The sequence below is a fragment of the Aspergillus ibericus genome, assembly GCF_003184845.1.
Source record: "Aspergillus ibericus CBS 121593 unplaced genomic scaffold BO80scaffold_42, whole genome shotgun sequence".
NCBI classification, from domain to species: Eukaryota; Fungi; Ascomycota; class Eurotiomycetes; order Eurotiales; family Aspergillaceae; genus Aspergillus; species Aspergillus ibericus.
This window is the reverse complement of record NW_020292140.1, coordinates 18,254-39,570: the sequence shown is the minus strand read 5'-3', so window position 1 is coordinate 39,570 and position 21,317 is coordinate 18,254. Positions and strand designations below refer to the sequence as shown.

The window sequence follows — 21,317 nt, the reverse complement described above, 5'->3', positions numbered from 1 at the left end:
GAGGAGATAGTGACCTGACCTCGCATGTCAGCACTAGCAGGGGTGGGGTGGACAGACATTCTCCCATCACAGACTGGAATTGAATTTCAGGAGGTCAGCAAAATTTCGTTACTATGTAAATCAATTATTCGTGGGAGTATACTCCAGAAAAAAGCTGGTGTGGTTGTTGGAGTTGTGCCCTGCATTGCCAGAACCGCGACTCCTCCCGAATCCGGGATCCTATGAGAGCAAACAATGAAAGACTTTGCGACGGGCAGCCACGAAGGATTCACTAATCAGGGGTGCTTCCGACCCGTTCAGTCCCAGGAAATAAAAGGCTCGACCCCCCGGCCTGGCGCTTGTCCCCATAACACTTCGAGCATACCTGTCCTCCGCCATCGAATTTTTGTCTTTGGCACGGTGCGGTGTCCTGCTCGGTCGCTCGGCGCCAGCTCTCCAGTAATTGCACCTCTGTGCTTTACAGTTCAGTCGGAATCACCGGAAACCTAGCTCACAGTGCCCGCATCATGGAAGTCAACGCCCCCAGCTTCGCGTCGCCGCTCGCCAGCGTTCGGGACGGCCATTTGTCGATTCCCTCTCGACTCGAGTATGTCGTCGATGCCGTCAATAATGCAAGCCCGTGGACGATTGCCTTCACCGTCCTAGCGATCCTTGTCGCATACGACCAGAGTATGTAAATCGCGTGCCAAGTCAATAGACCATTGCTTGAATTCTGACGTCGCGTGCCTCGCAGTCATGTACATCCGAAACAAGGGCAGTATCGTGGGCCCGGCCTTCAAGATGCCTTTCATCGGCCCATTCCTGCAATCCGTCAATCCCAAATTCGAGGAATATTACGCGAAATGGACAAGCGGCCCTCTGAGTTGTGTCTCCGTCTTTCACAAGTGCGTCCGACCCCGCTGGCAGGTCCGATGGAATGGGTACTGACAAGTCCACTCTAGGTTCGTGGTAATTGCCTCCACCCGGGACATGGCCCGGAAGGTTTTCAACTCCCCGACGTACGTAAAGCCATGCGTCGTCGATGTCGCTCATAAGCTCCTGGGTGCCGACAATTTTGTCTTCCTGGACGGCAAGCCCCATGTCGATTATCGCAAGGGCCTGAACGGTCTGTTCACGAGAAAGGCGCTCCAGTCCTACCTTCCCGGTCAAGAGGCCGTCTATAACGACTATTTTGAGCGTTTTGTTCGGATCACTAAAAGCGCCGGTGGCAAGCCGGTGCCCTGGATGTCTGGTTTCCGTGAGTTGATGTGCGCTGTATCGCTCCGGACCTTCTGTGGCTACTATATTTCGGACGAGGCAGTCAAGAGAATTGCCGATGACTATTATCTAATCACCGAAGCAATGGAGCTGGTCAACTTCCCTATTATTCTGCCCTTTACCAAGGCATGGTATGGAAAGAAAGCAAGTGAGATGGTACTAGCCGAGTTCTGCCAGGCTTGTGCCAAGAGCAAGGCGTGCATGGCTGCCGGTAAAGAGCCGACCTGCATTATGGACGCCTGGGTCAAGAACATTTTGGCCTCCAAGGAATGGGTCGAAGCCGAGGCCAAGGGGCTTCCGACGGAGAATCTCGAGAAACCGTCCCCTCTGCTGCGCGACTTCGCCGACTATGAGATCGCTCAGACTGTATTCGCATTCCTGTTTGCCTCTCAGGATGCTACTAGCAGCGCGGCCACTTGGCTCTTCCAAACGATGGCTCAGCGTCCCGAAATTCTCGATCGCGTGCGTGAAGAGAACCTGAAAGCCCGCAATGGTGATGCCCACGCTGCAGTCGATCTAGACCAGCTCGAATCGATGACCTACACACGCGCGGTCGTCAAGGAGCTTCTGCGGTACCGACCCCCGGTGACGATGGTGCCGTACATGGCGAAGAGGCCCTTCCCCATTACCGATTCGTACACTGTTCCCAAGGGTGAGATCTGTGACGTGAATCTGTGGTTGCAATGGATGCTGACTTCCGACAGGTGCGATGATTATCCCCACCACGTGGCTGGCTCTTCGCGACCCCGACGTTTATGAGAACCCTGACGAATTCGATCCCGAGCGTTATTATACCGGCGATGCTGAGGAGAAGGGAGCCAAGAACTTCCTGGTGTTTGGAACGGGGCCGCACGTGTGCATCGGACAGCAGTACGCCCAGCTCAATTTGGTGCTGTTGATCGGCAAGGCCTCGTTGATGCTGGACTGGGCCCACCACGCGACCCCGCGGTCGGAGGAAATCAAAGTCTTTGCAACTATTTTCCCCATGGTAAGTGATATATTGAGGAATAGAGTGCTAGATGTTGACTGTCTCCAGGATGACTGCCCGTTGACGTTTACGGAGAGGAAGTGGTGAGGGAGGAAATATTCGTCATGTTTGTATATCAGTTTGTACGCATACCAGGTTTAATACACGGGGCGACGGTTTTCTCTTGCGGGATGCCTCGCCCTCTCATTCTCTTTGCAGCTCTGTATCCTGTGTCATAACATGACAATGGCCACCGGAGTAGTCGATCTGCTTTCCATCTCATCCGCTAGGAGAGATTAAGGTTGGAAAAAACAAGCTCGACCGATCCCTCGAGTGGGACTAGCTTCGACTTGCAGTTAACTACCCCGCCTGGTAACTACTTCTCTCTGGGTCTCTGCCGCTGAATTTCCTCTGGCAACTCTTGCTTTCATGGAGTTCGGAGATCACTTCTACTCCGGCCTCTGCTGGAATGTGTTCAGCCAACTGACTCCCACACCGCCAGGCACACCATCTCTCCAGCAGGTTACCAGTCATCGATCGTCATCTTTATCTCGCCGATCTCCGTTCCCTTCTCGCAACTCTACATGAGGTCATGTTACACTGCCTGCTTGCCACATAGGAAAAAGGAAATCCAGAGGATGACATACCGTGTGATCAGAGCCCCACCAATGCCAACTCGTATACCACTGCTTACTGCTGGTGTAATGTGAGCTAATGTGATATGAGCCAACCCTGCTGCTGGGTTCAGCTGCCGTGATGGACAGCCACCGATACGAGGTATAAAAGCAGCATGGGCAGATGACTTTCACCTCATATCCCTCGTTCCTATCCACTTGAACCAACCATTCTCACACCTACTGGTCAACTTTGCAGTCCTACTATATCAACATGCCCGACATCGACCTCCCCTCCAAAATCCGCAGTGTGATCAAGTAAGTGAACCTCAGATTTAACTCTAATATATCACCTCAACTCATCCAATCCACCCTTCAGAGAACCCCACGGCGTAGTCAACCGTCTCAATACCTCCCGTATCCCTCTTTGTCTCCCACCCAACGCCACCTCTCCCATCCTCTATGCTTTAGGCTTCTCCCGCTATGCCGAGATCTACCTCGGTTTCGAAGAAGCCTGGCAGACCCAGCTCGCGACACCCCCCATAACTCCCAGCCAGAGCTCCATGCCACCGAACGAGAGAATCCGCGACATTCTCCACAAGATCTACATTCCGGAGCTTCAACGCTCCAGTCGCGTGAAGGCCGATCTCGCCTCTTTACCCAAGCTGCCTGATACCACCCAACACCGTAACTCTGGCCAAGCGTTCCGAAGGTATATCAACACACGCATCCAAGAAAAGCCCCATCTCATAGTCGCATATGCCTGGATCATGTACTCTGCGGTATTCAACGGCGGACGGTGGATTCGGGGGCTACTGTGTGACGCGGGCCCGGAGTTTTGGGGCCTGCAAGAGGGTAAGTTACATGTCTGGGAGGAGGGGCGGTTTCCGCCGCCGTTATCTTTCTGGCAGATTGAGGGAGAGAGGTAGGGAGATGATGGGGGTGTGAAGGACGAGTTTCGCAGGAGGGTGGTGCAGGCGGATGCGATGTTAACGGAGGAAGAACGGCAGGAGATTCTCGATGAGACGCTAGTGATCATTAGGCGGAGTGCGGAGATCACTCTAGAATTAGATCGAGATGTGGCTGAGATGTATATCTCGACTGCTAGTGATGCTTTGGGTAAGGAGTGGGGATGGGGGGATTGGATTGACATGGGGAGGGGGGTGCTGACTTATTTGATGGGTTGGAAGTAGGGGCCTCCGTGCTTGATGGGATCATTTGGCGTAATGTAGCGGTTGTATTTTGATACTCGAGCTTGTGTGCTTTGGCAGGGTAATTTTTGGAGTCAAACCATCTTTCCCAGGTTAACATAGCGGAAACTACACCCTGAGTTGTATTCAAAGCAGCCACGTCCCCAATAGCACCCAATTGCCTCTACTTTCCTATCCCTCGATCATCGACTCCACTCAGTACCTACCACCCACCACCTCCCCCTCTCATCCCATCCCAAGTCTCTCCCAGCTCAAAACACCAACCCCCCACCTAAACGCCAAACCATTAGCAACCCCTTATCCAACACCCCACCCCCAAAAACCAAAAAAAAAAAAAGATAAGAAGAACATACCATCAACAACAACATCCACTCCATTTAAATAACTCCCCCCAAAATCACTACAAAGCAAGACCACCGGTCCCGTCAACTCACACGGCTGCCCCATCCTCCTCATCGGGTTCCGATCCGCCCATACGCCCCGATGTCCAGCTAGTCCCTCCCCCTCATTCAACACCGTATCCATATACCCGGGCGAGATGGAATTCACGTGGATTCCATACGGGGCCCATTCCGCGGCGAGACAGCTCTTCATGTTTAGGAGAGCCGCTTTGGAGATGTTGTAGGCTAGTTGGGGTTGGGGGTAGTTTACCCTGTGGCCGCTGATCGAGGAGACGAGGAGGATTTTGCCGGGGGTGTGGGTGCGGATCATTTGTCTGGATGATGTTTCGTTATTGAGAACGGGTTGACTGTTGAGGTATAGGGTATGGGAAGGGGGCTACCTAGCGACAGTCTGCGCGGCGATCCAAGCACCTGTTGTATTGACATCTTGCATCCGTTTATAGTCCTCGAGGGACATCTCGATGGAAGGGACGCAGTTGACGATGCCAGCGAAGCAGCAGAGGATTTTGAGGTTGCCGAGGTGGGTGGTTGCGGTTTGGATTGCGGATTGGACTTCGGATTCGATGGTTACGTCGCATGGGATGGAAATAAATTTGGAGTTGGGAAAGTCGTGTTCTAGGGAGGCTATGTAGTCTTTGCTTTTTGTGAGGCTGGCTGGCAGGTCGAGGAGGGCGAGGCCTTCGAGGCCGTGCTCGAGGAGTGCGCGCGCGGAGGTGAGTGCGAGGGTGCCGGCACCGCCGGTGACTGTGCTGTGTTACTATTGTAGGCCAGTATTGTTGATAGATGAGAGGTAGATATACAGACGGCGTTCCCACTCACGGCGAACCGTTGTCTTGCGTTCTCGGCTGGACTGTTACTTGCTGGGAAGGGTGCGGGAGGTGGTGTGAGAGATGACTCTGGGTTGAGCTCTCCGAGACGCATCCATGGGATTGTAGGGGCTTTTGGATCTGATCCCATCTTGATGATGTCTGGTTATCTCAAAGGATGCTGTTGGGTGTTCGCTGTGTCTGTGTCTGTGAGTATCTAGAAGATCTTGGCGGTTGTCAGTGTTCTATGGACAGCTCCACTCTCCGGATAAATTCTAGTAATAGATGAAAGAGAAATGCATGGATTGAAATAAGCAGTGGAACCTAAACTGTGCATTTCATGATTTGATGCAGCGATTTGTTATGAATTTCAAGAGTGGGGTTGGCAATGGGAGCCAAGCTCGGCCTACCTGCAGTCTCTCAAATGTCTTTTGATCCAGGATTATCAATAAGTCCGCTTTTCTTTTCTAATTAGTTGACTTCAGAGAGCAATGGTATACCAGCGGACCTCCGAGTGGGATGAATGCGGGGACTCCGGCGGGGTGCGGAGATCGGCCTCGGTGCTCTGTCTTCCGCTTTCTCTTTTCTCTTTCAGGTCTGAGCGGGTGCACTCACAACAAATCATTTGAAAGTCGGTCGCAGAAGAGAGGCAGATGATCAAGACCAAGTCATGGCGATGCCAATGAAGCGATGGTTCAACTCTGGTGGCCCGAAACCCAGATCAACTGCTGGTTCAGGACAGGTCGGACTACAGTCTACCGACTGAACATCACATCATATCGGACCATCCTCCGGGTCCTTGACAAGCGGGGCAGGTTATCCTTCGTCCAAATGTCATTCGTGGTTAGTGTAACCCCGCTATCAAGTAATTGAAGTTAAAGCGAGGAATACAAAGCAGGCACCTTCCCGAGAACACTCTTCAAAAGAAAGGCGTTTCCCTAAAAGAAAGACGATCACCGATTCTCGTCTTTGAATTATATCTGTCCTCGATCGACCTTCAGTCCCTTCACAGCCTGATTTCATAAACTATCAAGATGTCTATGAGCACAGCTGACAGCGCGACGGTTCGAGAGGGATTCCCTCGCCCGTTCCCAAACACGCCAACAAATGTGATGGCGCAACTTCGTCTGAGCGGAAAGGTTGTCGTTATCACAGGAGCTGCAGATGGCATTGGCTATGCAGTAGCTGAAGCGATGGCTGAAGCCAATGCAAATATCGCCATGTGGTACAACTCGTAAGTACAGATTCTCCTACCTAGAATATAGCTTGTTAATGATCATTCCAGCAATGACGCTGCTATCGAGAAAGCACAAAGTCTGGCCAGCGCTCATGGAGTCCAGGCTACTGCTTACAAGGTTGACGGTGAGCAAGCCTTGAAGTTGTGAAGACGTGCAATACTAATCTCTCCAGTCTCGGATCCGGACGTTGTCCAGAAAGCCATCGCAGAGGTTGTCAAAGACTTTGGAAAGATCGATGTGTTCGTTGCAAATGCTGGTAGGAGTGCTCTACCTTCAGAAAAGCGGGTATCTCGCTAACACCGAACAGGAATGGCTATTTCCAAGCCCATCCTGGAGCAAACGCTGGAAGAATATCGGAAGCAGATGTCGGTGAATGGTAAGCAGCCTATTCCTTAGCGGTTTAACGCTCACTGACTTCTGCAGTTGACGGCGTCCTCTACTGCGCCAAATACGTCGGAGAGGTATTCCAGCGACAGGGCTTTGGCAATCTGATCATCACCTCCAGTATGAGTGGTCACATTGTCAATGTTCCCGTCGATCAGCCCGTCTACAACGCCAGTAAGGCATTCGTGACTCATTTCGGAAAGTCGCTCGCCCGGGAGTGGAGAGATTTTGCTCGTGTCAACATTGTCTCGCCGGGCTTTTTCGAGACCAAAATGGGAGCCAGTCCCCAGGCGATCAACGAAGCCTACCGGATGTCGGCGTTAGGAAGGCAAGGCCATGTGAAAGAGATCAAGGGTTTGTATCTGTACCTCGCCAGCGACGCCTCCACATTCATGACTGGTAGTGATGTCCTCATTGATGGTGGCTATGTGCTGCCCTGATTGCAATGGTGCTGTTACCCATTCATTTTCCCAACTACTATGTACGAGATCACGTTCCCGTTCCAACTGTCTATATATTGTTACTGGTTAGAACATGATCTAGATGGTAGTTGATGACTGGGGAGCTTTACTCTTGACATGTGATCTGTACTAAAATAGGAACCAAACTTGCTAGTATTATTGTATGATACGATAGTAAAGATGTGCGCTTCTTCAATGTAGTAAATAGAACAAAAGGGGATCTGTCGCTATCACTCACTGTGCATTGCTGTGCATTAGTGACTAAGCAACCGGGAGTAATGCCAAATGGCACGTGCCCAACGTCATTGGCCCAAAGCGGCAAGGCGGCGCAAATCTGATTATCAATTCTGCGTCGAGGGGCAACAGACTCATTTCGACTCATCGCATCCTGATCCTTCCCCCACTTCTCTGACTCAGTTGTGGGATTTATTTCGTCAGTCACATCGAGATCGAGCGACGACTTGGAGTATCGGTTGTCCATTTATACCCAGCGGTCGCAGTCGGCTGGAATCATACCCCGCTTCATCGATCACACAATCATTAACGACTTTCCTTTTCGCGATACCCCTTCGTTGTTTCTTCAAGTCGATTCAAAATGGACGGCCCTGCTTCTTCCCTCCCTTACACCTGCAACACCTGCCTCGTTGCCTTTCGTGGCAGCGATGCGCAGCGGGACCACATGCGCACAGATTGGCAGTAAGTTTTATATTTCCTACTTGGCGGCAGAAACTGATCTATCCTACAGCTTGTATAACATGAAGCGTCGAATTGCGTCTCTCCCCCCAGTGTCCCAGGAGACCTTCAACGAAAAGGTCCTTGCCGCCAAGGCCACCACCACTGCCGCGGCCGCCAAGGCCTCGTTCGAAACCACCTGCGTCGCCTGCCAGAAGACCTTTTACAGCGAGAACTCCTACCAGAACCATATCAAGAGCTCCAAGCACAAGGCCCGCGAGGCCCGCATGAACCGGGACAATGCCGACGACTCATCCTCCGTCATGAGCTCGACCTTCTCCCTCGGAGAGCCGATCAACAAGCATCGCGTCGGCGAGTCCGAGGTCGCCAAGGTTACCGAAACCCTCAAGGACACCACCATCAAGGAGGAAAATGAAGACGAGGAGATGTCGGACGACTCGTTCTCCGCATCCAACTGCCTCTTCTGTCTTCAGAAGGCCGCCGATGTGCAAGAAAACACCGAACACATGTTCAAGGCCCACGGCATGTTCATCCCCGAGAAGGACTATCTCACCGACCTGGAAGGTCTCCTCCGCTACCTACACCGCAAGATCAACGAAAACAGCGAATGTCTCTACTGCCATATGATCCGGAACACCCCTGAAGGTATCCGTACCCACATGCGCGACAAGGGCCACTGCATGATTGCGTTCGAGTCGGAGGATGAGCAGATCGAAATCGGCCAATACTACGACTTCCGCAGCACTTACTCGGATGATGAGTGGGAGTCCACCGGTAGCGAGGCGCACGAGGAAGGTGGTGTCAAGGTTGACGGCGAGGATGAGGGATGGGAGACGGATGCTTCATCGATGGATGAGGACGAGGATGAGCTTGACAACCGCAAGAGTCAGCCCGTTGTCTACGCCACGGAGTATGAGCTGCATCTCCCCTCTGGCCGGAGTGTCGGTCACCGCTCTCTGGCCAAGTACTACCGCCAGAACCTGCACAACTACCCCACGGCTGAGGAGCGTGCGGAGCGTCAACTTGCCATCGAGAACGGCGAGATCGAGGAGGAGGAGGCGAAGCCTCGCGGCCGCAACCTCAACCGCGCCCTTGTCACCCGTGCCAATGGCGGTACGGGCATGATCGGCACGACGGACTCCCAGAAGAGAGACGTGATGATCAGCGAACGTAAGGAGCGCCAGAGAGCCATCCGACAAGAGAACCGCTACACGGCACGGATCAACCGGGCTGCCAACCACCAGAAACATTTCAGAGTATGTTTCTCTCTTCCCGCGTTCTGGATAAAGCTAATCGAATGTCTAGGATCCTCTCCTGCAATGATCTCATACATTTCGTCTTGCATGGTATGTTGATGAGTCTATGAATATTCAGGTATCTCTTTTTGTGTCTGCATTGCCGTGTCTGTTGGCATCTGTTTTGGAGTTGTGGTTGGGTACATACTTGTTATGACAAAAGTGTTTTCAGAATAGAGTAGATCATACGCTCTATCAATCTGATAGAATTGAATATCTTAGTAGAGTGGATAGAGCCAGACCAGCCTCGAGACGCACCAGCACTCAATGCATCTCATTGGCAATAGCGTCAAATGGTATAAACCACACTCGCTAACAGATATCGCCATAAACATATCGCCAACTCGAAGAGATGGACATACAGTCGACCCATATTTAATAACTGTCACGGACCTCTTCTACAGCTAGTATTCAGGCCAAAGAGGAGAGAGAAAGCGTACAAGAAAAAAGAAAAGCAAACATCCAAAGCGGGCGGACGAAGAAAAACAAAAAGAAGTGCATCATCCGTGAATCGAACACGGGCCTCATCGATGGCAACGATGAATTCTACCACTAGACCAATGATGCTGTTCATATCAATACTGCCAAATTTGTGTTATATATACCATTATATAATGAAAGTAAAGCCTATTACACACTGCAATACCTGCAGCATCAGAACACATCCGCATATATGCGGAGTCTCTGAATGTCATGCTTAATTTTTTTGCGGATGGGAAGGCTCCCATGAGCCTACTTGGCCATCTGCTCGCTAACAATTTCCCAGGATCCAGGAAATGCGTCGCAAACTCAATCACTCGTATCATCTAGATGCCAGAGATTAGATCCGATCAGATTAACTACCACCATTAACCCTCGAGTCGGAATGCAGCGCATACTGCCGTTGTGTAACTTGATTCTATCTATACTTGATAGACCATGTAGCACATACCTACCGTGGGGTGCACTATACCTTGACAACTACCGTACCCGCACGGTCTCAATTGCAGAAAATAGCACTAGTAGTATAGCCAAAGCCAAGCAGAAAGTGACATAACCTGCATAAACACCCACAGACCAGTTATGAACGCCTTCCCACTACACTATGTACAGGGTAGGGTACTAGTAGCATTCCGCCAAGGATCACCACAAAGGATGCGATCCGCAGGGTCTAGTCTAGTTACCAACTAGCAAGACCCTGGTCCGGTCGATCCTGGTTGCCCTGTCACACTGATCCTATGGCCGCGACGGCCAGGCGCCCCGCAAACCAACCCATTCCCAATCCCAATCCCATCCCTGTCGGTGTCACTTCCCCCGATAATGTTACTCCGGCGGATTATGGGAATTGGCTCTTCTGTCTTTCACCCCTGAGATTTCACGTCGCTCTTCAGTTTACTTGAGGAATCATCTCATGATGTCCTATCAGGTTAGTTCTTCCTTCAAATTATGCTAGCTAGTGATCGTGATAACCACTCACCAACCCAGTCCCCACCCCTCACCCGCGGCGCCGAATCCATCCGGCGAAGAATCAAATCCCTAAGACCGTCGCCCTCGCGAAAGGGCCTCATCTGTCTGTGCAATGACGGCGTGCTGCGCAGTTTCAGTTCGACGGGAACGGTAGTGGACTATGCGCGGCTGAGTCCGGAGGAGATTCAGGATGCGAGTGAATTGTTTGGCACCGATCCGCATCTGCAGCAGGAGATGAGGAAGGTGTTTCGCGGGGTGGATGGGTATGATGTGCCCAGTGAGAAATTGGAGTTTCCGGATAGGGAGTTGGTTCCGAGGCGGTTGAGGGGGGTTCGGAGGGGGGCGGGGGTGAGGTGATGGGTGGGGATGTAGTGTTGGGTGATTGTGGGTGCGTTCGACTGTGTTAATGGGAGAGTGATTGGCTGTAGTGGAGGGTTCGATGGAGCTGCTTCAAGATCTGGTCGATGTATCTTGAGGTCGGATCAAGTATTCACTTATTCCAGTGTCTTGTTAGGTGGATGGACCTTGAGATGATTCGTGTGGAATGGTGCAGTAAGTTGTTCAATTCTATAGAGGATAGGTTCAAGCGGTTGATAAAGCAGGATTGTGTGACTACAGTCTTCGCAACAAAGAGAAAATTATCTCTAAGACTGATCAAAATCCATACCAACGGGAGCATTCGTTTAAATGTAAAGGGATCCCCTAACAACAGGGTATACACTCATTCTGAGGAACGGAGGCTGCACGGCTCGAATGGATATGGAACAAGCCAAATGGGAAGGGTCTTGCCTTTACAATTCCGGAGATGCTCGGAGCGGCAGATATCTCAAGATGCAACCGAGCATACGATATAAAGAAGCATTGTTCCTACTGTCATTCAGGATCTTCGTTATCACCACTCCAGAGCGACCCTTGCTATCCAGTCCACTACATCGAGCACATATCACTCAAAAACCATCATACTACAAGAAGCACTACCAATCATCAACATGCGCACAAGCACCATCACAACCGTCCTCATGGCCATCACCACCACAGCCACCACCACAAACACCACCCTCAAAGTCTGTCCCTCCTCCTCACCCCCAACCCCATCCCATACATCCCTAACCCACCCCATCCCCAGAACCAAACCCTCAACACAACCCATACCCCCCACCACAACCAAACCGCCTTCATGCTCATCGCCGACGACGCCATCCTCTCCAACGTCCCCAACACCTCCATCACCAACCGTCTCGTCTTCAACAAAACCCAACTGCTAAGCATCATTACCAATTCAAATGCTACTAATAGTACCGTTCATGCATATCTCATAGATACTTGATTATGCCGGGACGAGAATACATTAACTACGCAACCTCACAAAGAAGATCCGTAGATCTCAAGTTACCAAACCAAGAGTTATCCATAATATCTAGACCCTTCAAGTTCCATTCTCTCCTACTCTATTCAGACATGTAGAAGTGAATAAATAATGCAATGAGCCCATCATCATAGTATATTTGTATATCTGTCTCATTTGCATCAGATGTAAGCGTAGTTGAGTTCCAGTGAACCATTCTGGATGTGTACAGACTACTAGTAGCCTACCTACCTATATACTACCACCAGCCGTAGACGCGACGCAGAAAGAAGGGATAACTACCCCGTAGTCAATAAATAATTGATACCACATGACTCATACTAAGACAAGGACATATGACTCGTCCAGATTCCTGATCGATGGATAAGACTAGTATAGAGCGGTAAATACCAAGTAGTGGGTACGTAGGTACGTGCATAGGAGCTCGAGGTATGCGCCCGACCCAGGTCACTGGGTTGAGATGTCTCAGATCAGAGACACGCGTGGGAATCACGAGGGGTCGATGTGGAGAGATACAGTCGGGGGAGAGGGTTAACCTGGGGTAGTGGGTTCGTTGGGAGGTCCAGAAGTCCGTCCAGAAACCGGTCCAGAAGTCTAGGGTATCTACAACGTGGTACAAAATGCAAGGATGATGAACAGAATGCCATTCATAAAAATAACTGCAAGATTCATCTACACCGCCAGAACCCTCCATGCACGACATTTGTCAGCGACCATTATGGGCAGGCAGGGTGGCTATGCATGGGTACGAATATACGATTGAAAATCCGTCGCTCCCCTGGTGAGCATGTGCATCACACACGACCAGCTGGCCGGTCGTACCGGTGTAAACAACTATCCACGGGCCGCCCTGTCGCTCTGGCCAGCAGAACACTCCGAGCGTCCGATTTACATTCGTCATTGCGACAGCAGAGGCGTATTCTCGCCCGTCTCTGTGTTCTTCGCTTGTCCGCGTTTTCTGCGACGACGACGGCGCTTGCTCCCGCCCGTCTGGTTCTCTCCGAGGTCCACGATCTCGCCGTCCTGGCGGACGGGAAACTCCGGATGCTCACTGGTCCCGGGTCGTTCGGATTCCGACGAGCTCGTGCTGGTGGTGTGGAGAACGACCTTGCGAATGCCGTTGACATCGACCACCTGCTCCGTGATGCTGCCACTGCGGGCAGGACCCCGGTGGCAATAACTGCCGGGCTTGAGATGGTCAAATTGCGAGTCGAGGGACCCAGCACTACCCACTCGGCTGCCGGCCGATCGGGGGTTATCATCCTGTTCTTCATGCACTAGCTCGGGAATGGAGATCGGAGGTCCGTCCCTCGTTTGAGTGCTGGCGTCGGCAGGAGGTTTGGCGTGGTTCATGGTTCCATAGCCCGCACGCAAGGCAAGCACCCCATCTCGGGCATCCATACCACTTTGCACCAGCCCGGCGCCGATACCTCCCTGCAAACCGATAGAGTTATGCCTGGTCTGCGAATCGGACATACTCTGGGTGGACTCAAGATCGGTATGCCCCGATCGGGATGGTGAGACGCTCCGCTTGATCTTGACGTTCTGGTACCGAGTTTGGCGCGGTCGGCTGGCCAAGTTGGAAGGCCCGAGATGCTTCAGGTGTTGGCGAATCTCGTCCGTCGTGCCTCTTTGTGTGAACAGACCGTCGGTTGAATCTGAGTTCTTGTCAGACTGAGGCCGGCGGAGCTGGAACCGGGGCAGGGGCGCTTCGATAGAAAGGCGACGGTGGTCCTTCGCCGCGCCATTTGGTGCGGCTGGAGGCTCGTTCTCGTTCTCAACGTCAACCAGAGTGGTCTCCGGCGGGAGCATTGGAGGGTCTTCCACAATCCGACCCTTGGGGACACGGGACTTGGGCGCGGGAGCCATGCGGCGGATGGCCTTGTGTACATCCACAAAGACATCGGATTCGTCGATGATTTCCCTGCGAGCGGTTAGCGCTGTCATGATCATCACGGAAGTATGGCTGTTACATACTCGCCGATCAGTTCCTCGATCACATCTTCCAAAGTGACAACACCCAAAGCACCACGGTCTTCACCCGGATATCCCGAGACCAAGACCATGTGAGACTTGCCCTCCTGGAAGAAGTTGACGATATCCAGGCAACTGGTCTCAGGACGGGTCTCGGGAAGAGTGGCCAGAGCAAAATCACGCACGCGTTTGCAATCTTCAGGGTCATAGGTGATCAGCATCTTCACCAAGAGCATGCCGACAAAGTTCATCGGGTTATCCGGCGCATGGATGGGAATGCGGGAATATCCTTGCGAAAGGATAAGATCCATTGTGTCTTCGTCCAGGATGGTGTCGGCCGACATGGTAAAGACATCCTCCATGGGGGTCATGATGCCGCCGACCGCCTTGTCCTTGAGGTCCAACACGGCGCTGATGATGGTGACTTCATCCGAGTTCAGTTGTTCCCCGGCTTCACCCAGGGTCTTGTGCAACGTGACCAGTGTCTTGAGACCGGCCTTCTTGTAGATGGTTCCGTGATCTTCGCCCAACAGCTTATCGAGCAGCTTGGCGACCGGGTAAGCGACGGGGGACATGAGGTACATGAGCGCTAGGACACAGGGGGCCATCCAGGCGCCGATGGGGAGACCATAACGGACACAGATCGACTGAGGGACAATTTCGCCGAAGATGACTGGACCAAAATGGGGAGATGATAAGCAAGGATGCCACGGGCCGAAAAGAGGGATTTTCGCATACCAATCAAGACGGTACTGCCGAGCACCGCAGGCCAGCCACCGCCAAGTGAGCGGTCGAGCACAATTGGAAGAGTCTCGTTGGTGATAACGTTACTGAGCAGGAGGGTCACGAGTACCCAGTGCTTTCCTCGCTGCAACAACTTCAACACACTTGCGGCATTTTTGCGTTCTGAGCCTTCCCCGGAGGTTTGGATAACTTGTAGGTAGACTTCATCCTATTTTCCAACAGCCAGACAATCAGCGGGTGCACAGGGGGGCAACAGAGAGGGATGAGGTGGAATACCTGGCCCATCAGGGCAATGGTCAAGCCGGCGAACGCACCGCCACTCAGGACGAGGGCGGCGGCGACACCTAGGTATAGCCAGAGGCTGGGATCGCTGGGGGGTTTGGGGTCGACATCGGAGTTGAGGAGGTAAGTTGGGGCGGCGGAGATGACGGGCAGGTTGGGAAGGGCGAGGACGAAGAGTTTCGCTAACCCAAGGACGAGAGGCCGGGCGGCCAGAATGCGCGTGGCCGAAGATATAGCCATCACCGATGGGCACGAAGAAAAAGAAAGACTGAGAGGCCCGAAGGCTACAGGAGGGACATATTTGAAGACGAGGAGCAGGCTAAGCTGAATGGGGGGATGTGAAGGGAGAGCGAAGGCCCGGCCGGCACTAACGATCTTCGACGGAACGGGCGCGGCGTTCTCGGAAAAATGATCAGTGCGTCGCCCAGTGACGTCGCCCTCTTGGTCTGGTCTAGTGCTCTAGTCGGTCGGGCTAAACGGTTAGTTTGTTCGTCGAACTTTGCTGGACACAATGAGACCGGATTCAACAAGAGCTTTGGAAGTAGGAATGGTGGCCAATCGATGTCACCAAATGGACGAGGCTGACGCGTGAACGGGGTAGGCAGTCACTACAATCTTTACTGGTAGGAGATACACCTGAGAAACCGCGCAACGGGGGAGGCCTGTCCGTCGCCCAATGAAAGGCCGTGGCGGCAGCTGTGTGCTGAGGTAAGCGCTGAGTCATTCAGTTCTGTTGCACCAACATCACTCATACCATCACCTCGATCATCTGGACAGCCTCATCGTAGGAGAATCCCTTTATTGCCATGTAATTCGTATCGGGGATTAAGCCAGTTATGCATGGAGATTAGCTGTAATAACATTTTCACATATGCTCATGAGAAAGCCACACTGCCTATATAGAACTGTTCTTGCTCCTTCCCTACCCTTAGCCCTGGTCATCTCGACCCATCAAGATTACATTCTCTTGCCCATTTATATCCTCAGATGACTTCATGTTAAGTGACTCTACCCCTCAGGACACTTGAATGTTTCTGTTCTACGATCTGGATCTACTTGGATGTAGAATTGTCAACAGGTATCTGTTGTCTACTTCTCCCCGAGCATCCACGTGCTTCAGCTCTTGACCCCAGGGGTCTCTCTCCTGGACCTTGTTCCAAATATTGATTGTGAAAGAGACACAGACTCTAGCACACTTCAACCAAGCTGCTCATATCCAAGGAATAATCTTCAAGACCTCATCACATATATATAACTGAGCAAGGATCTTATATATAATACCGAGGGAAGAAGACAATTTACTGCTCAAGGTCTCACCCAGCAGAAATTACTACACGCATGTCAGGACTCGACCTGGGATGGCTTGGAGGGTGAATGCATGCGCCAGCATACGAGAAAAGTGATACAAATACAAACCTGGCCACTGGCGAAAGACAGGTATCTTGAGTTGCTGGGCTTCTACTTGGGCGCGATCTTAGATACTGACTGGTATTACTCAATCATACCGTACTATGATTCAGTAGATTCACATCTGGAAGATCTGTCTCGTACGCATTGGTTACCGAGTAGGATTTCTCCAGCTGGGATCGCTTCCAGAGTTGCAGACCCTAGTCTGGTCCCTGGTGGTAGTCTAGATAGATTCACACATAGCCTCCTGTGAACATGAGCAGTGAGAGCACCAGTCCAGTCCTCAGCCATGCACGGGCCAGAATGTGAATCCGCGGGGACGAATCGCTGACCTACAGTGGCGAAAAGACGGGAGGATGTTTCCGCCATTTTGTGAGTAGATTACAGGAAGTGCCCTATCTGTACCACCTCAGAATGTAGGAGCTTTCCGATATTCCCACGTAGTCTTTTGCCTTCTCCTCGCCCATAAATACTGCCCCTCTTCTGGGCTCTGATCTTAGCTAGTACCATAGACATTCTCCAAATTTTATCGATCCTGTCAATCTAGTGTACCATCCATCCAAATTTCTCCAAGTAGGTTATTCATTCACTCGCTCCTAATGCGAGTGGTCCATAACATTGTAACTCTCTCTGTCCATGGCTTCATTCACTGAACAGGCAGATTCTGACGCAGTTAGGTCCTTAGTGGCCTTTCCCACTTTTCCCCCTCGTCTCCTCTCTCCGTTTTGCTTCGCCATTCTCCTCATCCCGTTACCTACCTTCCTTGCTTCTCCAACGATCCATCTTCGAGATCTCCCGAACTTAGCACTTTAATCAAGACTTTCGTCTCAACTATCCGAAATGTCCACTCCGTTCGAACAGATCTTCCTGTACGGGCAGACTCTCGATCCTGACGAGTCGGGACTCAGTATCCTGGAGTACCTCGACCTGACGGCCGGAGCCTCCCTCGTTTTCGGAGCAACTGTTCTCTTTGCCATAGTTTGCGTGTTCTGGGAGAGCTTCACCTGCTGCCTCGTTGGCGGAGTCAACCTACTCGCGACCATCAACTGTCCTCTAGATTTTTGTGCTCTCTGCTTCGGCGGAATCAAGAAGCTGATTGTTAGCTGTGTGCCTGTTTCTTTCTTTCATAACGTGTATCATTGGTACTTCCCCTTTAAAAGTCCCCTTTCCTCCATTTTTCGGATTTGGGCAACATTTGTTCTTGCAACTTCGGCGTATCGCTCGGTTTTGCTACTCGCGTTTAATTACCTGTATGGGATCTTCATCGGACTCGGGCCTAGCGCGTGGGAGCGGTTGCAGAATTGCCTCGATGTCGAAGAAAGTACTGTTTCGGCTCAGTGGTTTTGGCATCGGTCGCTAGAGGCCTTTCGCTGCCAGGGGTTGGGGCATGGAGTCGACTTGCAGTACTTGACTGACGGTTACCTTCCACCGTTGTATGATGAAGAGGGGGAGATTGCAGATGTTTGTATTTTTCTTTTCGCCGCTGGTCTTGTCTTGTTCATCGGTGTGACGGTATTGTTGGTTCTCTCTGTCCGCGGGATTCCTTCTTCCAAGTGGTGGAACAAGTTGCGAGGAAGCAGCGCCGCCGAGCGAGAGGCACATCTCCGAGCCATCCAAGAACTTGCGATGTTGTCAGCAAAGGTCGAAACCTGCGAGGCTCGCCTGGAGCAGCAGGGCCGGCTCTTGACTGCCAAGTCTGAGGTACTTAGGGCAGCCGAGCTACGCATGGAAGAGGGCTGGGCGCTCGCTAAGAAGCTAAATGCCCAGCTCAATGCTCAGCCGGTCCGTGTTAAAGCCAGTGTCAGTAAGAAGGATGATGAGGTTGTCATCCGACGTCTTCGTGAAATGCTGTCCAAGACGGACGGGGAGATCATGACGGCCAAAAGAGACTTGAAAGAGATGGAGGCCAATACCGCTTCAAGAGAGCGAACTTTCTCCATCCGGATCTATCAACTGGAAGAGCAGTTGTCCCATGAGAGGCAACAGACCAAGACCGATTCCTCAAAGAAGGTTCGGTCGCTTACGGCCGAACTCCAGGAACGGACCGACCAGCTCGCCGCCGTCAAGCACCGCCTGGCTGCCGCAGAGACCCGTATGAAGCAGTCCCGCCAACAAGACGACACCAGTAGAATCGTGGCTGAAAACCAATCGCTCGCAACTCAAAATCGGGAGCACGTTGCTCATACCGAAAAGCTCGCCGCGAAGTTAAAAGATCTCGAAGCAGGTCACCAAGAGCTCACCTTGCAATACCAAGGTCTTATGGCCCAGAATCAAGAACTCGGTGCCTACAACCAAAAGCTCACAGCTCAATACGAAGAGATTGTCACTAAGAACCAAGAGCACGTTGCTGACAAGGAGAAGCTTACTGCTCAGTTTCAAGAGGTTGTGGCTCAGAATGAGGAGCACGTCGCTGACATCGAAAAGCTCACGGCGCAGCACAAAGAGCTGGTTGCGGATAGGGAAAAGCTCGCGACTCCAAAAGAGGATGACCTTGCTACCCAGTATCTCGCAGCTCAATACGAAGAGCTTGTTGCGGAGAATAAAAAGCTCGCCGCTAAAAACCAGAAGCTAGCAGGCCAACACAAGGAACTCGTGGCCCAGAACAAGGACTACGAAGCTAATAACGGAAAGCTTGTGGCGCAGTACCAAGATATGCTGGATCAAAATCACAAATTGACTGCCCAGTGTCAAGAATACATTGCGCAGCACCAAGACCCTATCGCTCAGAACCAAGAGTTGGCAGCCCAATATCAGGAACTGCTGGCCCAACATGAAGCGACCATTGCCCAAAACCAAGAGCTCCAGGCTCAGAGCCAGGAGCTCGCAGCTCAATACCAAGAGCTTGCTGCGCAGCACCAAGAGCTCGTAGCCCAGAAAGAGGGACTCGACATGAATTACGAGGTCCTTCACCAAATGTATCTTGAGTGCGAGGGACCTTCGGCAGCAATGCAGCAGGAGCGCGATAGTGCCATGGAGCAGGTTTTCCTGCTGCGGCTTGAGCTTTCATCAAGTCAAGCGGTTGCAGAAGAAATGACGAAGGAAGCACAGGAGTCTGTGGCCCGTGCCCAACAAACCGAAGAGGTTCTTCGTCAGTCAATGCGCGACCTCAAGGATGCTTGCGACTCAACTCTGAAGCAGGAACGTGCAGATTCAGAAGGCACTAGGGAACAAGTCGAAACCCTTGAAGGAAAGATCGTACTTCTTAAGAGTAAGCTTCGCATGGCCACGAAAGATATCCAGCGAGCCGACGGGAGGGCGGTCGCCGCCGAGAAGGCCAAGGCCGCTCTGGAAAAGCTTCTGGCCAGCAAGCAGGTCGACCGGGTCCAGGAGACGCCCAAGGCGCGACCCGGCGAACTCAAGTCGATCACCACTGTCTTACAACAGAGTCAGGTGAAGATCTCCGAGCAGCAGACCGAAATCGACCATCTCCGGAACCAGCTCAGTCAAGTCTCCCAAGGGCTACTTGGACCCTCTGATCAGGTCCTCCATGAAAAAGCTCGGGAGCTACGGGAGCTCCTGGACAAGGAGAAACGACAGCGAAACGAGGACCAGATCCGGTGGGACAAGAAGACCCGCGAACTCGAGGAGGAGACTCGGAAGTTACGGATCTCCAACTCTAACAACGATGCCGCGCTCGTTCATCGCGGCAGACGCAAGGCTACCCCCTTCTGATCTACGACAGGGACTGCTCGATCGACTGGGCTCTCGAGCAGTCTCTAGATAGGTCTGAGGGTCCTATCTTCCTATCCCCTGGCTTCGCGATTTATCGCACGGTATACCTGTTTGAAAGGTGTCCTTACAATGGCGTTTCTTGATATTCACCAGCCACGAGCATCGCCCTAGTTGCCTTTGGGACCGTCTTTGCGAACCGGAGGGGTGTGGAGTTGTGCGGGCTCTTTGGGTTCCCATAAGGACAGTCTGGGTTTCTTGAGCAGCGGCACGATTCTTATCGAGGAATGTCAAGAGGCAGGATTGGAAATTGCTCGTCGGTATATACAGGCAGAGTTGGAGGGAGGCGCGAAGCATTGGGGGAGGGGACCGGGCAGAGAAAAAGATTCAGGTGGACTGCTGAGTGTTGACGGGCAGGAATGGGGATCACGGGGACAGCCGGGGGTCCGTGACGGGCAGAGCGGCAGCGGGCGACCGGCAATAACGTCCGCCGGTGTCTCCATCTCTTCTTCATCTCCATCGCTCCATTTCCCAATCCCCAACGGCGGCTGGCAAATTGAGCTCCGGCAAGAATCCACTCTGGTCAGGAACCAGGAACGGCGGGCGGGCGCCCTGACTGGCTCGCGGACTGGCGGTCGCGCGCAGACCCTCGTTATCAGGCCCACGAGTAAGAGCTTCCCCCTCTCCTGGGCTGACATGGCGGTTTGATTCGGAAATTGATCCGACTAACACTCAATAGTGGCCAGTAGTTTCATTCCCGCCATACCGTCCGTGTTTCACCTTGGGCCGACAAACCATGGATAACCCCATTCTTCATTCCCACGTTCCGATCCACATTCTTCCATGCAGCTCCCCCTCATCAAGTCATCATACAATCTCCTCGCTCTCGTTTTCGCGCCGACTGCTTCTGCCCGTTCGTCAAGTGTCACCGCTCCGTTGGGCCACACTTTCATTTGAGACTTTGACATCCGTCTTCTGTCCTTCCTTGCGATCATTCTGGTGCCCGTCGTCACTCTCTGCCCCTGCTGCCCGCCATTGCGACCGGAACTGCCGCAGCAGCACGCGCCAGGGCCCCTGCCCCTATCTTGGCACGTTCACCCTA

At 52.4% G+C, this 21,317-nt stretch overlaps 9 protein-coding genes and 1 non-coding gene across 10 annotated transcripts; 7 read left to right on the top strand and 3 right to left on the bottom strand.

The window, feature by feature from the left end:
* Positions 1–97: 97 nt before the first annotated feature.
* On the top strand, positions 98–2,442 carry BO80DRAFT_427948 (cytochrome P450). The gene is made up of 5 exons (XM_025720140.1): positions 98–669; positions 734–884; positions 942–1,909; positions 1,962–2,245; positions 2,294–2,442. The coding sequence occupies exons 1-5, from the start codon at positions 507–509 to the stop codon at positions 2,330–2,332; spliced, it is 1,605 nt and encodes a 534-aa protein (XP_025572001.1). The 5' UTR covers positions 98–506; the 3' UTR covers positions 2,333–2,442.
* Positions 2,443–2,935: 493 nt separating this feature from the next.
* On the top strand, positions 2,936–3,964 carry BO80DRAFT_183314 (biliverdin-producing heme oxygenase). The gene is made up of 2 exons (XM_025714042.1): positions 2,936–3,156; positions 3,218–3,964. Exons 1-2 carry the CDS (start codon positions 3,113–3,115, stop codon positions 3,765–3,767), a joined length of 594 nt encoding a protein of 197 aa, XP_025572000.1. The 5' UTR covers positions 2,936–3,112; the 3' UTR covers positions 3,768–3,964.
* A 330-nt stretch (positions 3,965–4,294) lies between these two features.
* Positions 4,295–5,592, bottom strand: BO80DRAFT_427946 (oxidoreductase, short chain dehydrogenase/reductase family). The gene is made up of 4 exons (XM_025720139.1): positions 5,251–5,592; positions 4,831–5,194; positions 4,403–4,764; positions 4,295–4,320 (listed from the first exon to the last, which is right to left on the bottom strand). Exons 1-4 carry the CDS (start codon positions 5,405–5,407, stop codon positions 4,301–4,303), a joined length of 903 nt encoding a protein of 300 aa, XP_025571999.1. The 5' UTR covers positions 5,408–5,592; the 3' UTR covers positions 4,295–4,300.
* A 274-nt stretch (positions 5,593–5,866) lies between these two features.
* BO80DRAFT_388959 (short chain dehydrogenase) lies at positions 5,867–7,472 on the top strand. Its single transcript, XM_025717099.1, has 5 exons — positions 5,867–6,490; positions 6,542–6,618; positions 6,667–6,750; positions 6,802–6,870; positions 6,918–7,472. The coding sequence occupies exons 1-5, from the start codon at positions 6,291–6,293 to the stop codon at positions 7,316–7,318; spliced, it is 831 nt and encodes a 276-aa protein (XP_025571998.1). The 5' UTR covers positions 5,867–6,290; the 3' UTR covers positions 7,319–7,472.
* Positions 7,473–7,696: 224 nt separating this feature from the next.
* BO80DRAFT_427943 (putative C2H2 finger domain protein) lies at positions 7,697–9,676 on the top strand. The gene is made up of 3 exons (XM_025720138.1): positions 7,697–8,035; positions 8,085–9,288; positions 9,338–9,676. Exons 1-3 carry the CDS (start codon positions 7,935–7,937, stop codon positions 9,353–9,355), a joined length of 1,323 nt encoding a protein of 440 aa, XP_025571997.1. The 5' UTR covers positions 7,697–7,934; the 3' UTR covers positions 9,356–9,676.
* A 147-nt stretch (positions 9,677–9,823) lies between these two features.
* Positions 9,824–9,894, bottom strand: BO80DRAFT_t249. Its single transcript has one exon. It is a non-coding gene; the product is annotated as a tRNA-Gly (tRNA).
* Positions 9,895–10,839: 945 nt separating this feature from the next.
* BO80DRAFT_317555 (uncharacterized protein) lies at positions 10,840–11,100 on the top strand (the record flags this gene model as incomplete). Its single annotated transcript, XM_025715087.1, has 1 exon — positions 10,840–11,100. A coding segment is annotated over one exon (261 nt), but the record flags the coding sequence as incomplete, so codon positions are not given.
* Positions 11,101–11,146: 46 nt separating this feature from the next.
* BO80DRAFT_467525 (uncharacterized protein) lies at positions 11,147–12,100 on the top strand. The gene is made up of 3 exons (XM_025722864.1): positions 11,147–11,325; positions 11,376–11,837; positions 11,900–12,100. The coding sequence occupies exons 2-3, from the start codon at positions 11,527–11,529 to the stop codon at positions 12,036–12,038; spliced, it is 450 nt and encodes a 149-aa protein (XP_025571995.1). The 5' UTR covers positions 11,147–11,325; positions 11,376–11,526; the 3' UTR covers positions 12,039–12,100.
* Positions 12,101–12,760: 660 nt separating this feature from the next.
* BO80DRAFT_427942 (putative DUF21 and CBS domain protein (Mam3)) lies at positions 12,761–15,716 on the bottom strand. The gene is made up of 4 exons (XM_025720137.1): positions 15,134–15,716; positions 14,852–15,065; positions 14,117–14,786; positions 12,761–14,063 (listed from the first exon to the last, which is right to left on the bottom strand). The coding sequence occupies exons 1-4, from the start codon at positions 15,377–15,379 to the stop codon at positions 13,037–13,039; spliced, it is 2,157 nt and encodes a 718-aa protein (XP_025571994.1). The 5' UTR covers positions 15,380–15,716; the 3' UTR covers positions 12,761–13,036.
* A 2,139-nt stretch (positions 15,717–17,855) lies between these two features.
* Positions 17,856–20,218, top strand: BO80DRAFT_457924 (uncharacterized protein; the record flags this gene model as incomplete). The annotated part of the gene is made up of 3 exons (XM_025722254.1): positions 17,856–17,867; positions 18,188–18,671; positions 19,239–20,218. The coding sequence occupies 3 exons, from the start codon at positions 17,856–17,858 to the stop codon at positions 20,216–20,218; spliced, it is 1,476 nt and encodes a 491-aa protein (XP_025571993.1).
* Positions 20,219–21,317: the final 1,099 nt, after the last annotated feature.

Coding starts and splice junctions, on each gene's coding strand:
- BO80DRAFT_388959 (XM_025717099.1), top strand. CDS start 6,291: ATGTCTATGAGCACAGCTGACAGCGCGACGGTTCGAGAGGGATTCCCT. Junction 6,491..6,541: donor ATCGCCATGTGGTACAACTC/GTAAGTACAGAT, acceptor TGATCATTCCAG/CAATGACGCTGCTATCGAGA. Junction 6,871..6,917: donor GAAGCAGATGTCGGTGAATG/GTAAGCAGCCTA, acceptor TGACTTCTGCAG/TTGACGGCGTCCTCTACTGC.
- BO80DRAFT_427946 (XM_025720139.1), bottom strand. CDS start 5,407: ATGGGATCAGATCCAAAAGCCCCTACAATCCCATGGATGCGTCTCGGA. Junction 5,195..5,250: donor CGTGAGTGGGAACGCCGTCT/GTATATCTACCT, acceptor AACACAGCACAG/TCACCGGCGGTGCCGGCACC. Junction 4,321..4,402: donor AGTGGATGTTGTTGTTGATG/GTATGTTCTTCT, acceptor TTTGGCGTTTAG/GTGGGGGGTTGGTGTTTTGA.
- BO80DRAFT_427943 (XM_025720138.1), top strand. CDS start 7,935: ATGGACGGCCCTGCTTCTTCCCTCCCTTACACCTGCAACACCTGCCTC. Junction 8,036..8,084: donor CACATGCGCACAGATTGGCA/GTAAGTTTTATA, acceptor TCTATCCTACAG/CTTGTATAACATGAAGCGTC.
- BO80DRAFT_183314 (XM_025714042.1), top strand. CDS start 3,113: ATGCCCGACATCGACCTCCCCTCCAAAATCCGCAGTGTGATCAA. Junction 3,157..3,217: donor AAAATCCGCAGTGTGATCAA/GTAAGTGAACCT, acceptor TCCACCCTTCAG/AGAACCCCACGGCGTAGTCA.
- BO80DRAFT_467525 (XM_025722864.1), top strand. CDS start 11,527: ATGGATATGGAACAAGCCAAATGGGAAGGGTCTTGCCTTTACAATTCC. Junction 11,838..11,899: donor CCACAAACACCACCCTCAAA/GTCTGTCCCTCC, acceptor CCCCATCCCCAG/AACCAAACCCTCAACACAAC.
- BO80DRAFT_427948 (XM_025720140.1), top strand. CDS start 507: ATGGAAGTCAACGCCCCCAGCTTCGCGTCGCCGCTCGCCAGCGTTCGG. Junction 885..941: donor TGTGTCTCCGTCTTTCACAA/GTGCGTCCGACC, acceptor AGTCCACTCTAG/GTTCGTGGTAATTGCCTCCA. Junction 2,246..2,293: donor TTGCAACTATTTTCCCCATG/GTAAGTGATATA, acceptor GACTGTCTCCAG/GATGACTGCCCGTTGACGTT.
- BO80DRAFT_427942 (XM_025720137.1), bottom strand. CDS start 15,379: ATGGCTATATCTTCGGCCACGCGCATTCTGGCCGCCCGGCCTCTCGTC. Junction 15,066..15,133: donor CCATTGCCCTGATGGGCCAG/GTATTCCACCTC, acceptor GTTGGAAAATAG/GATGAAGTCTACCTACAAGT. Junction 14,064..14,116: donor ATCGAGGAACTGATCGGCGA/GTATGTAACAGC, acceptor AACCGCTCGCAG/GGAAATCATCGACGAATCCG.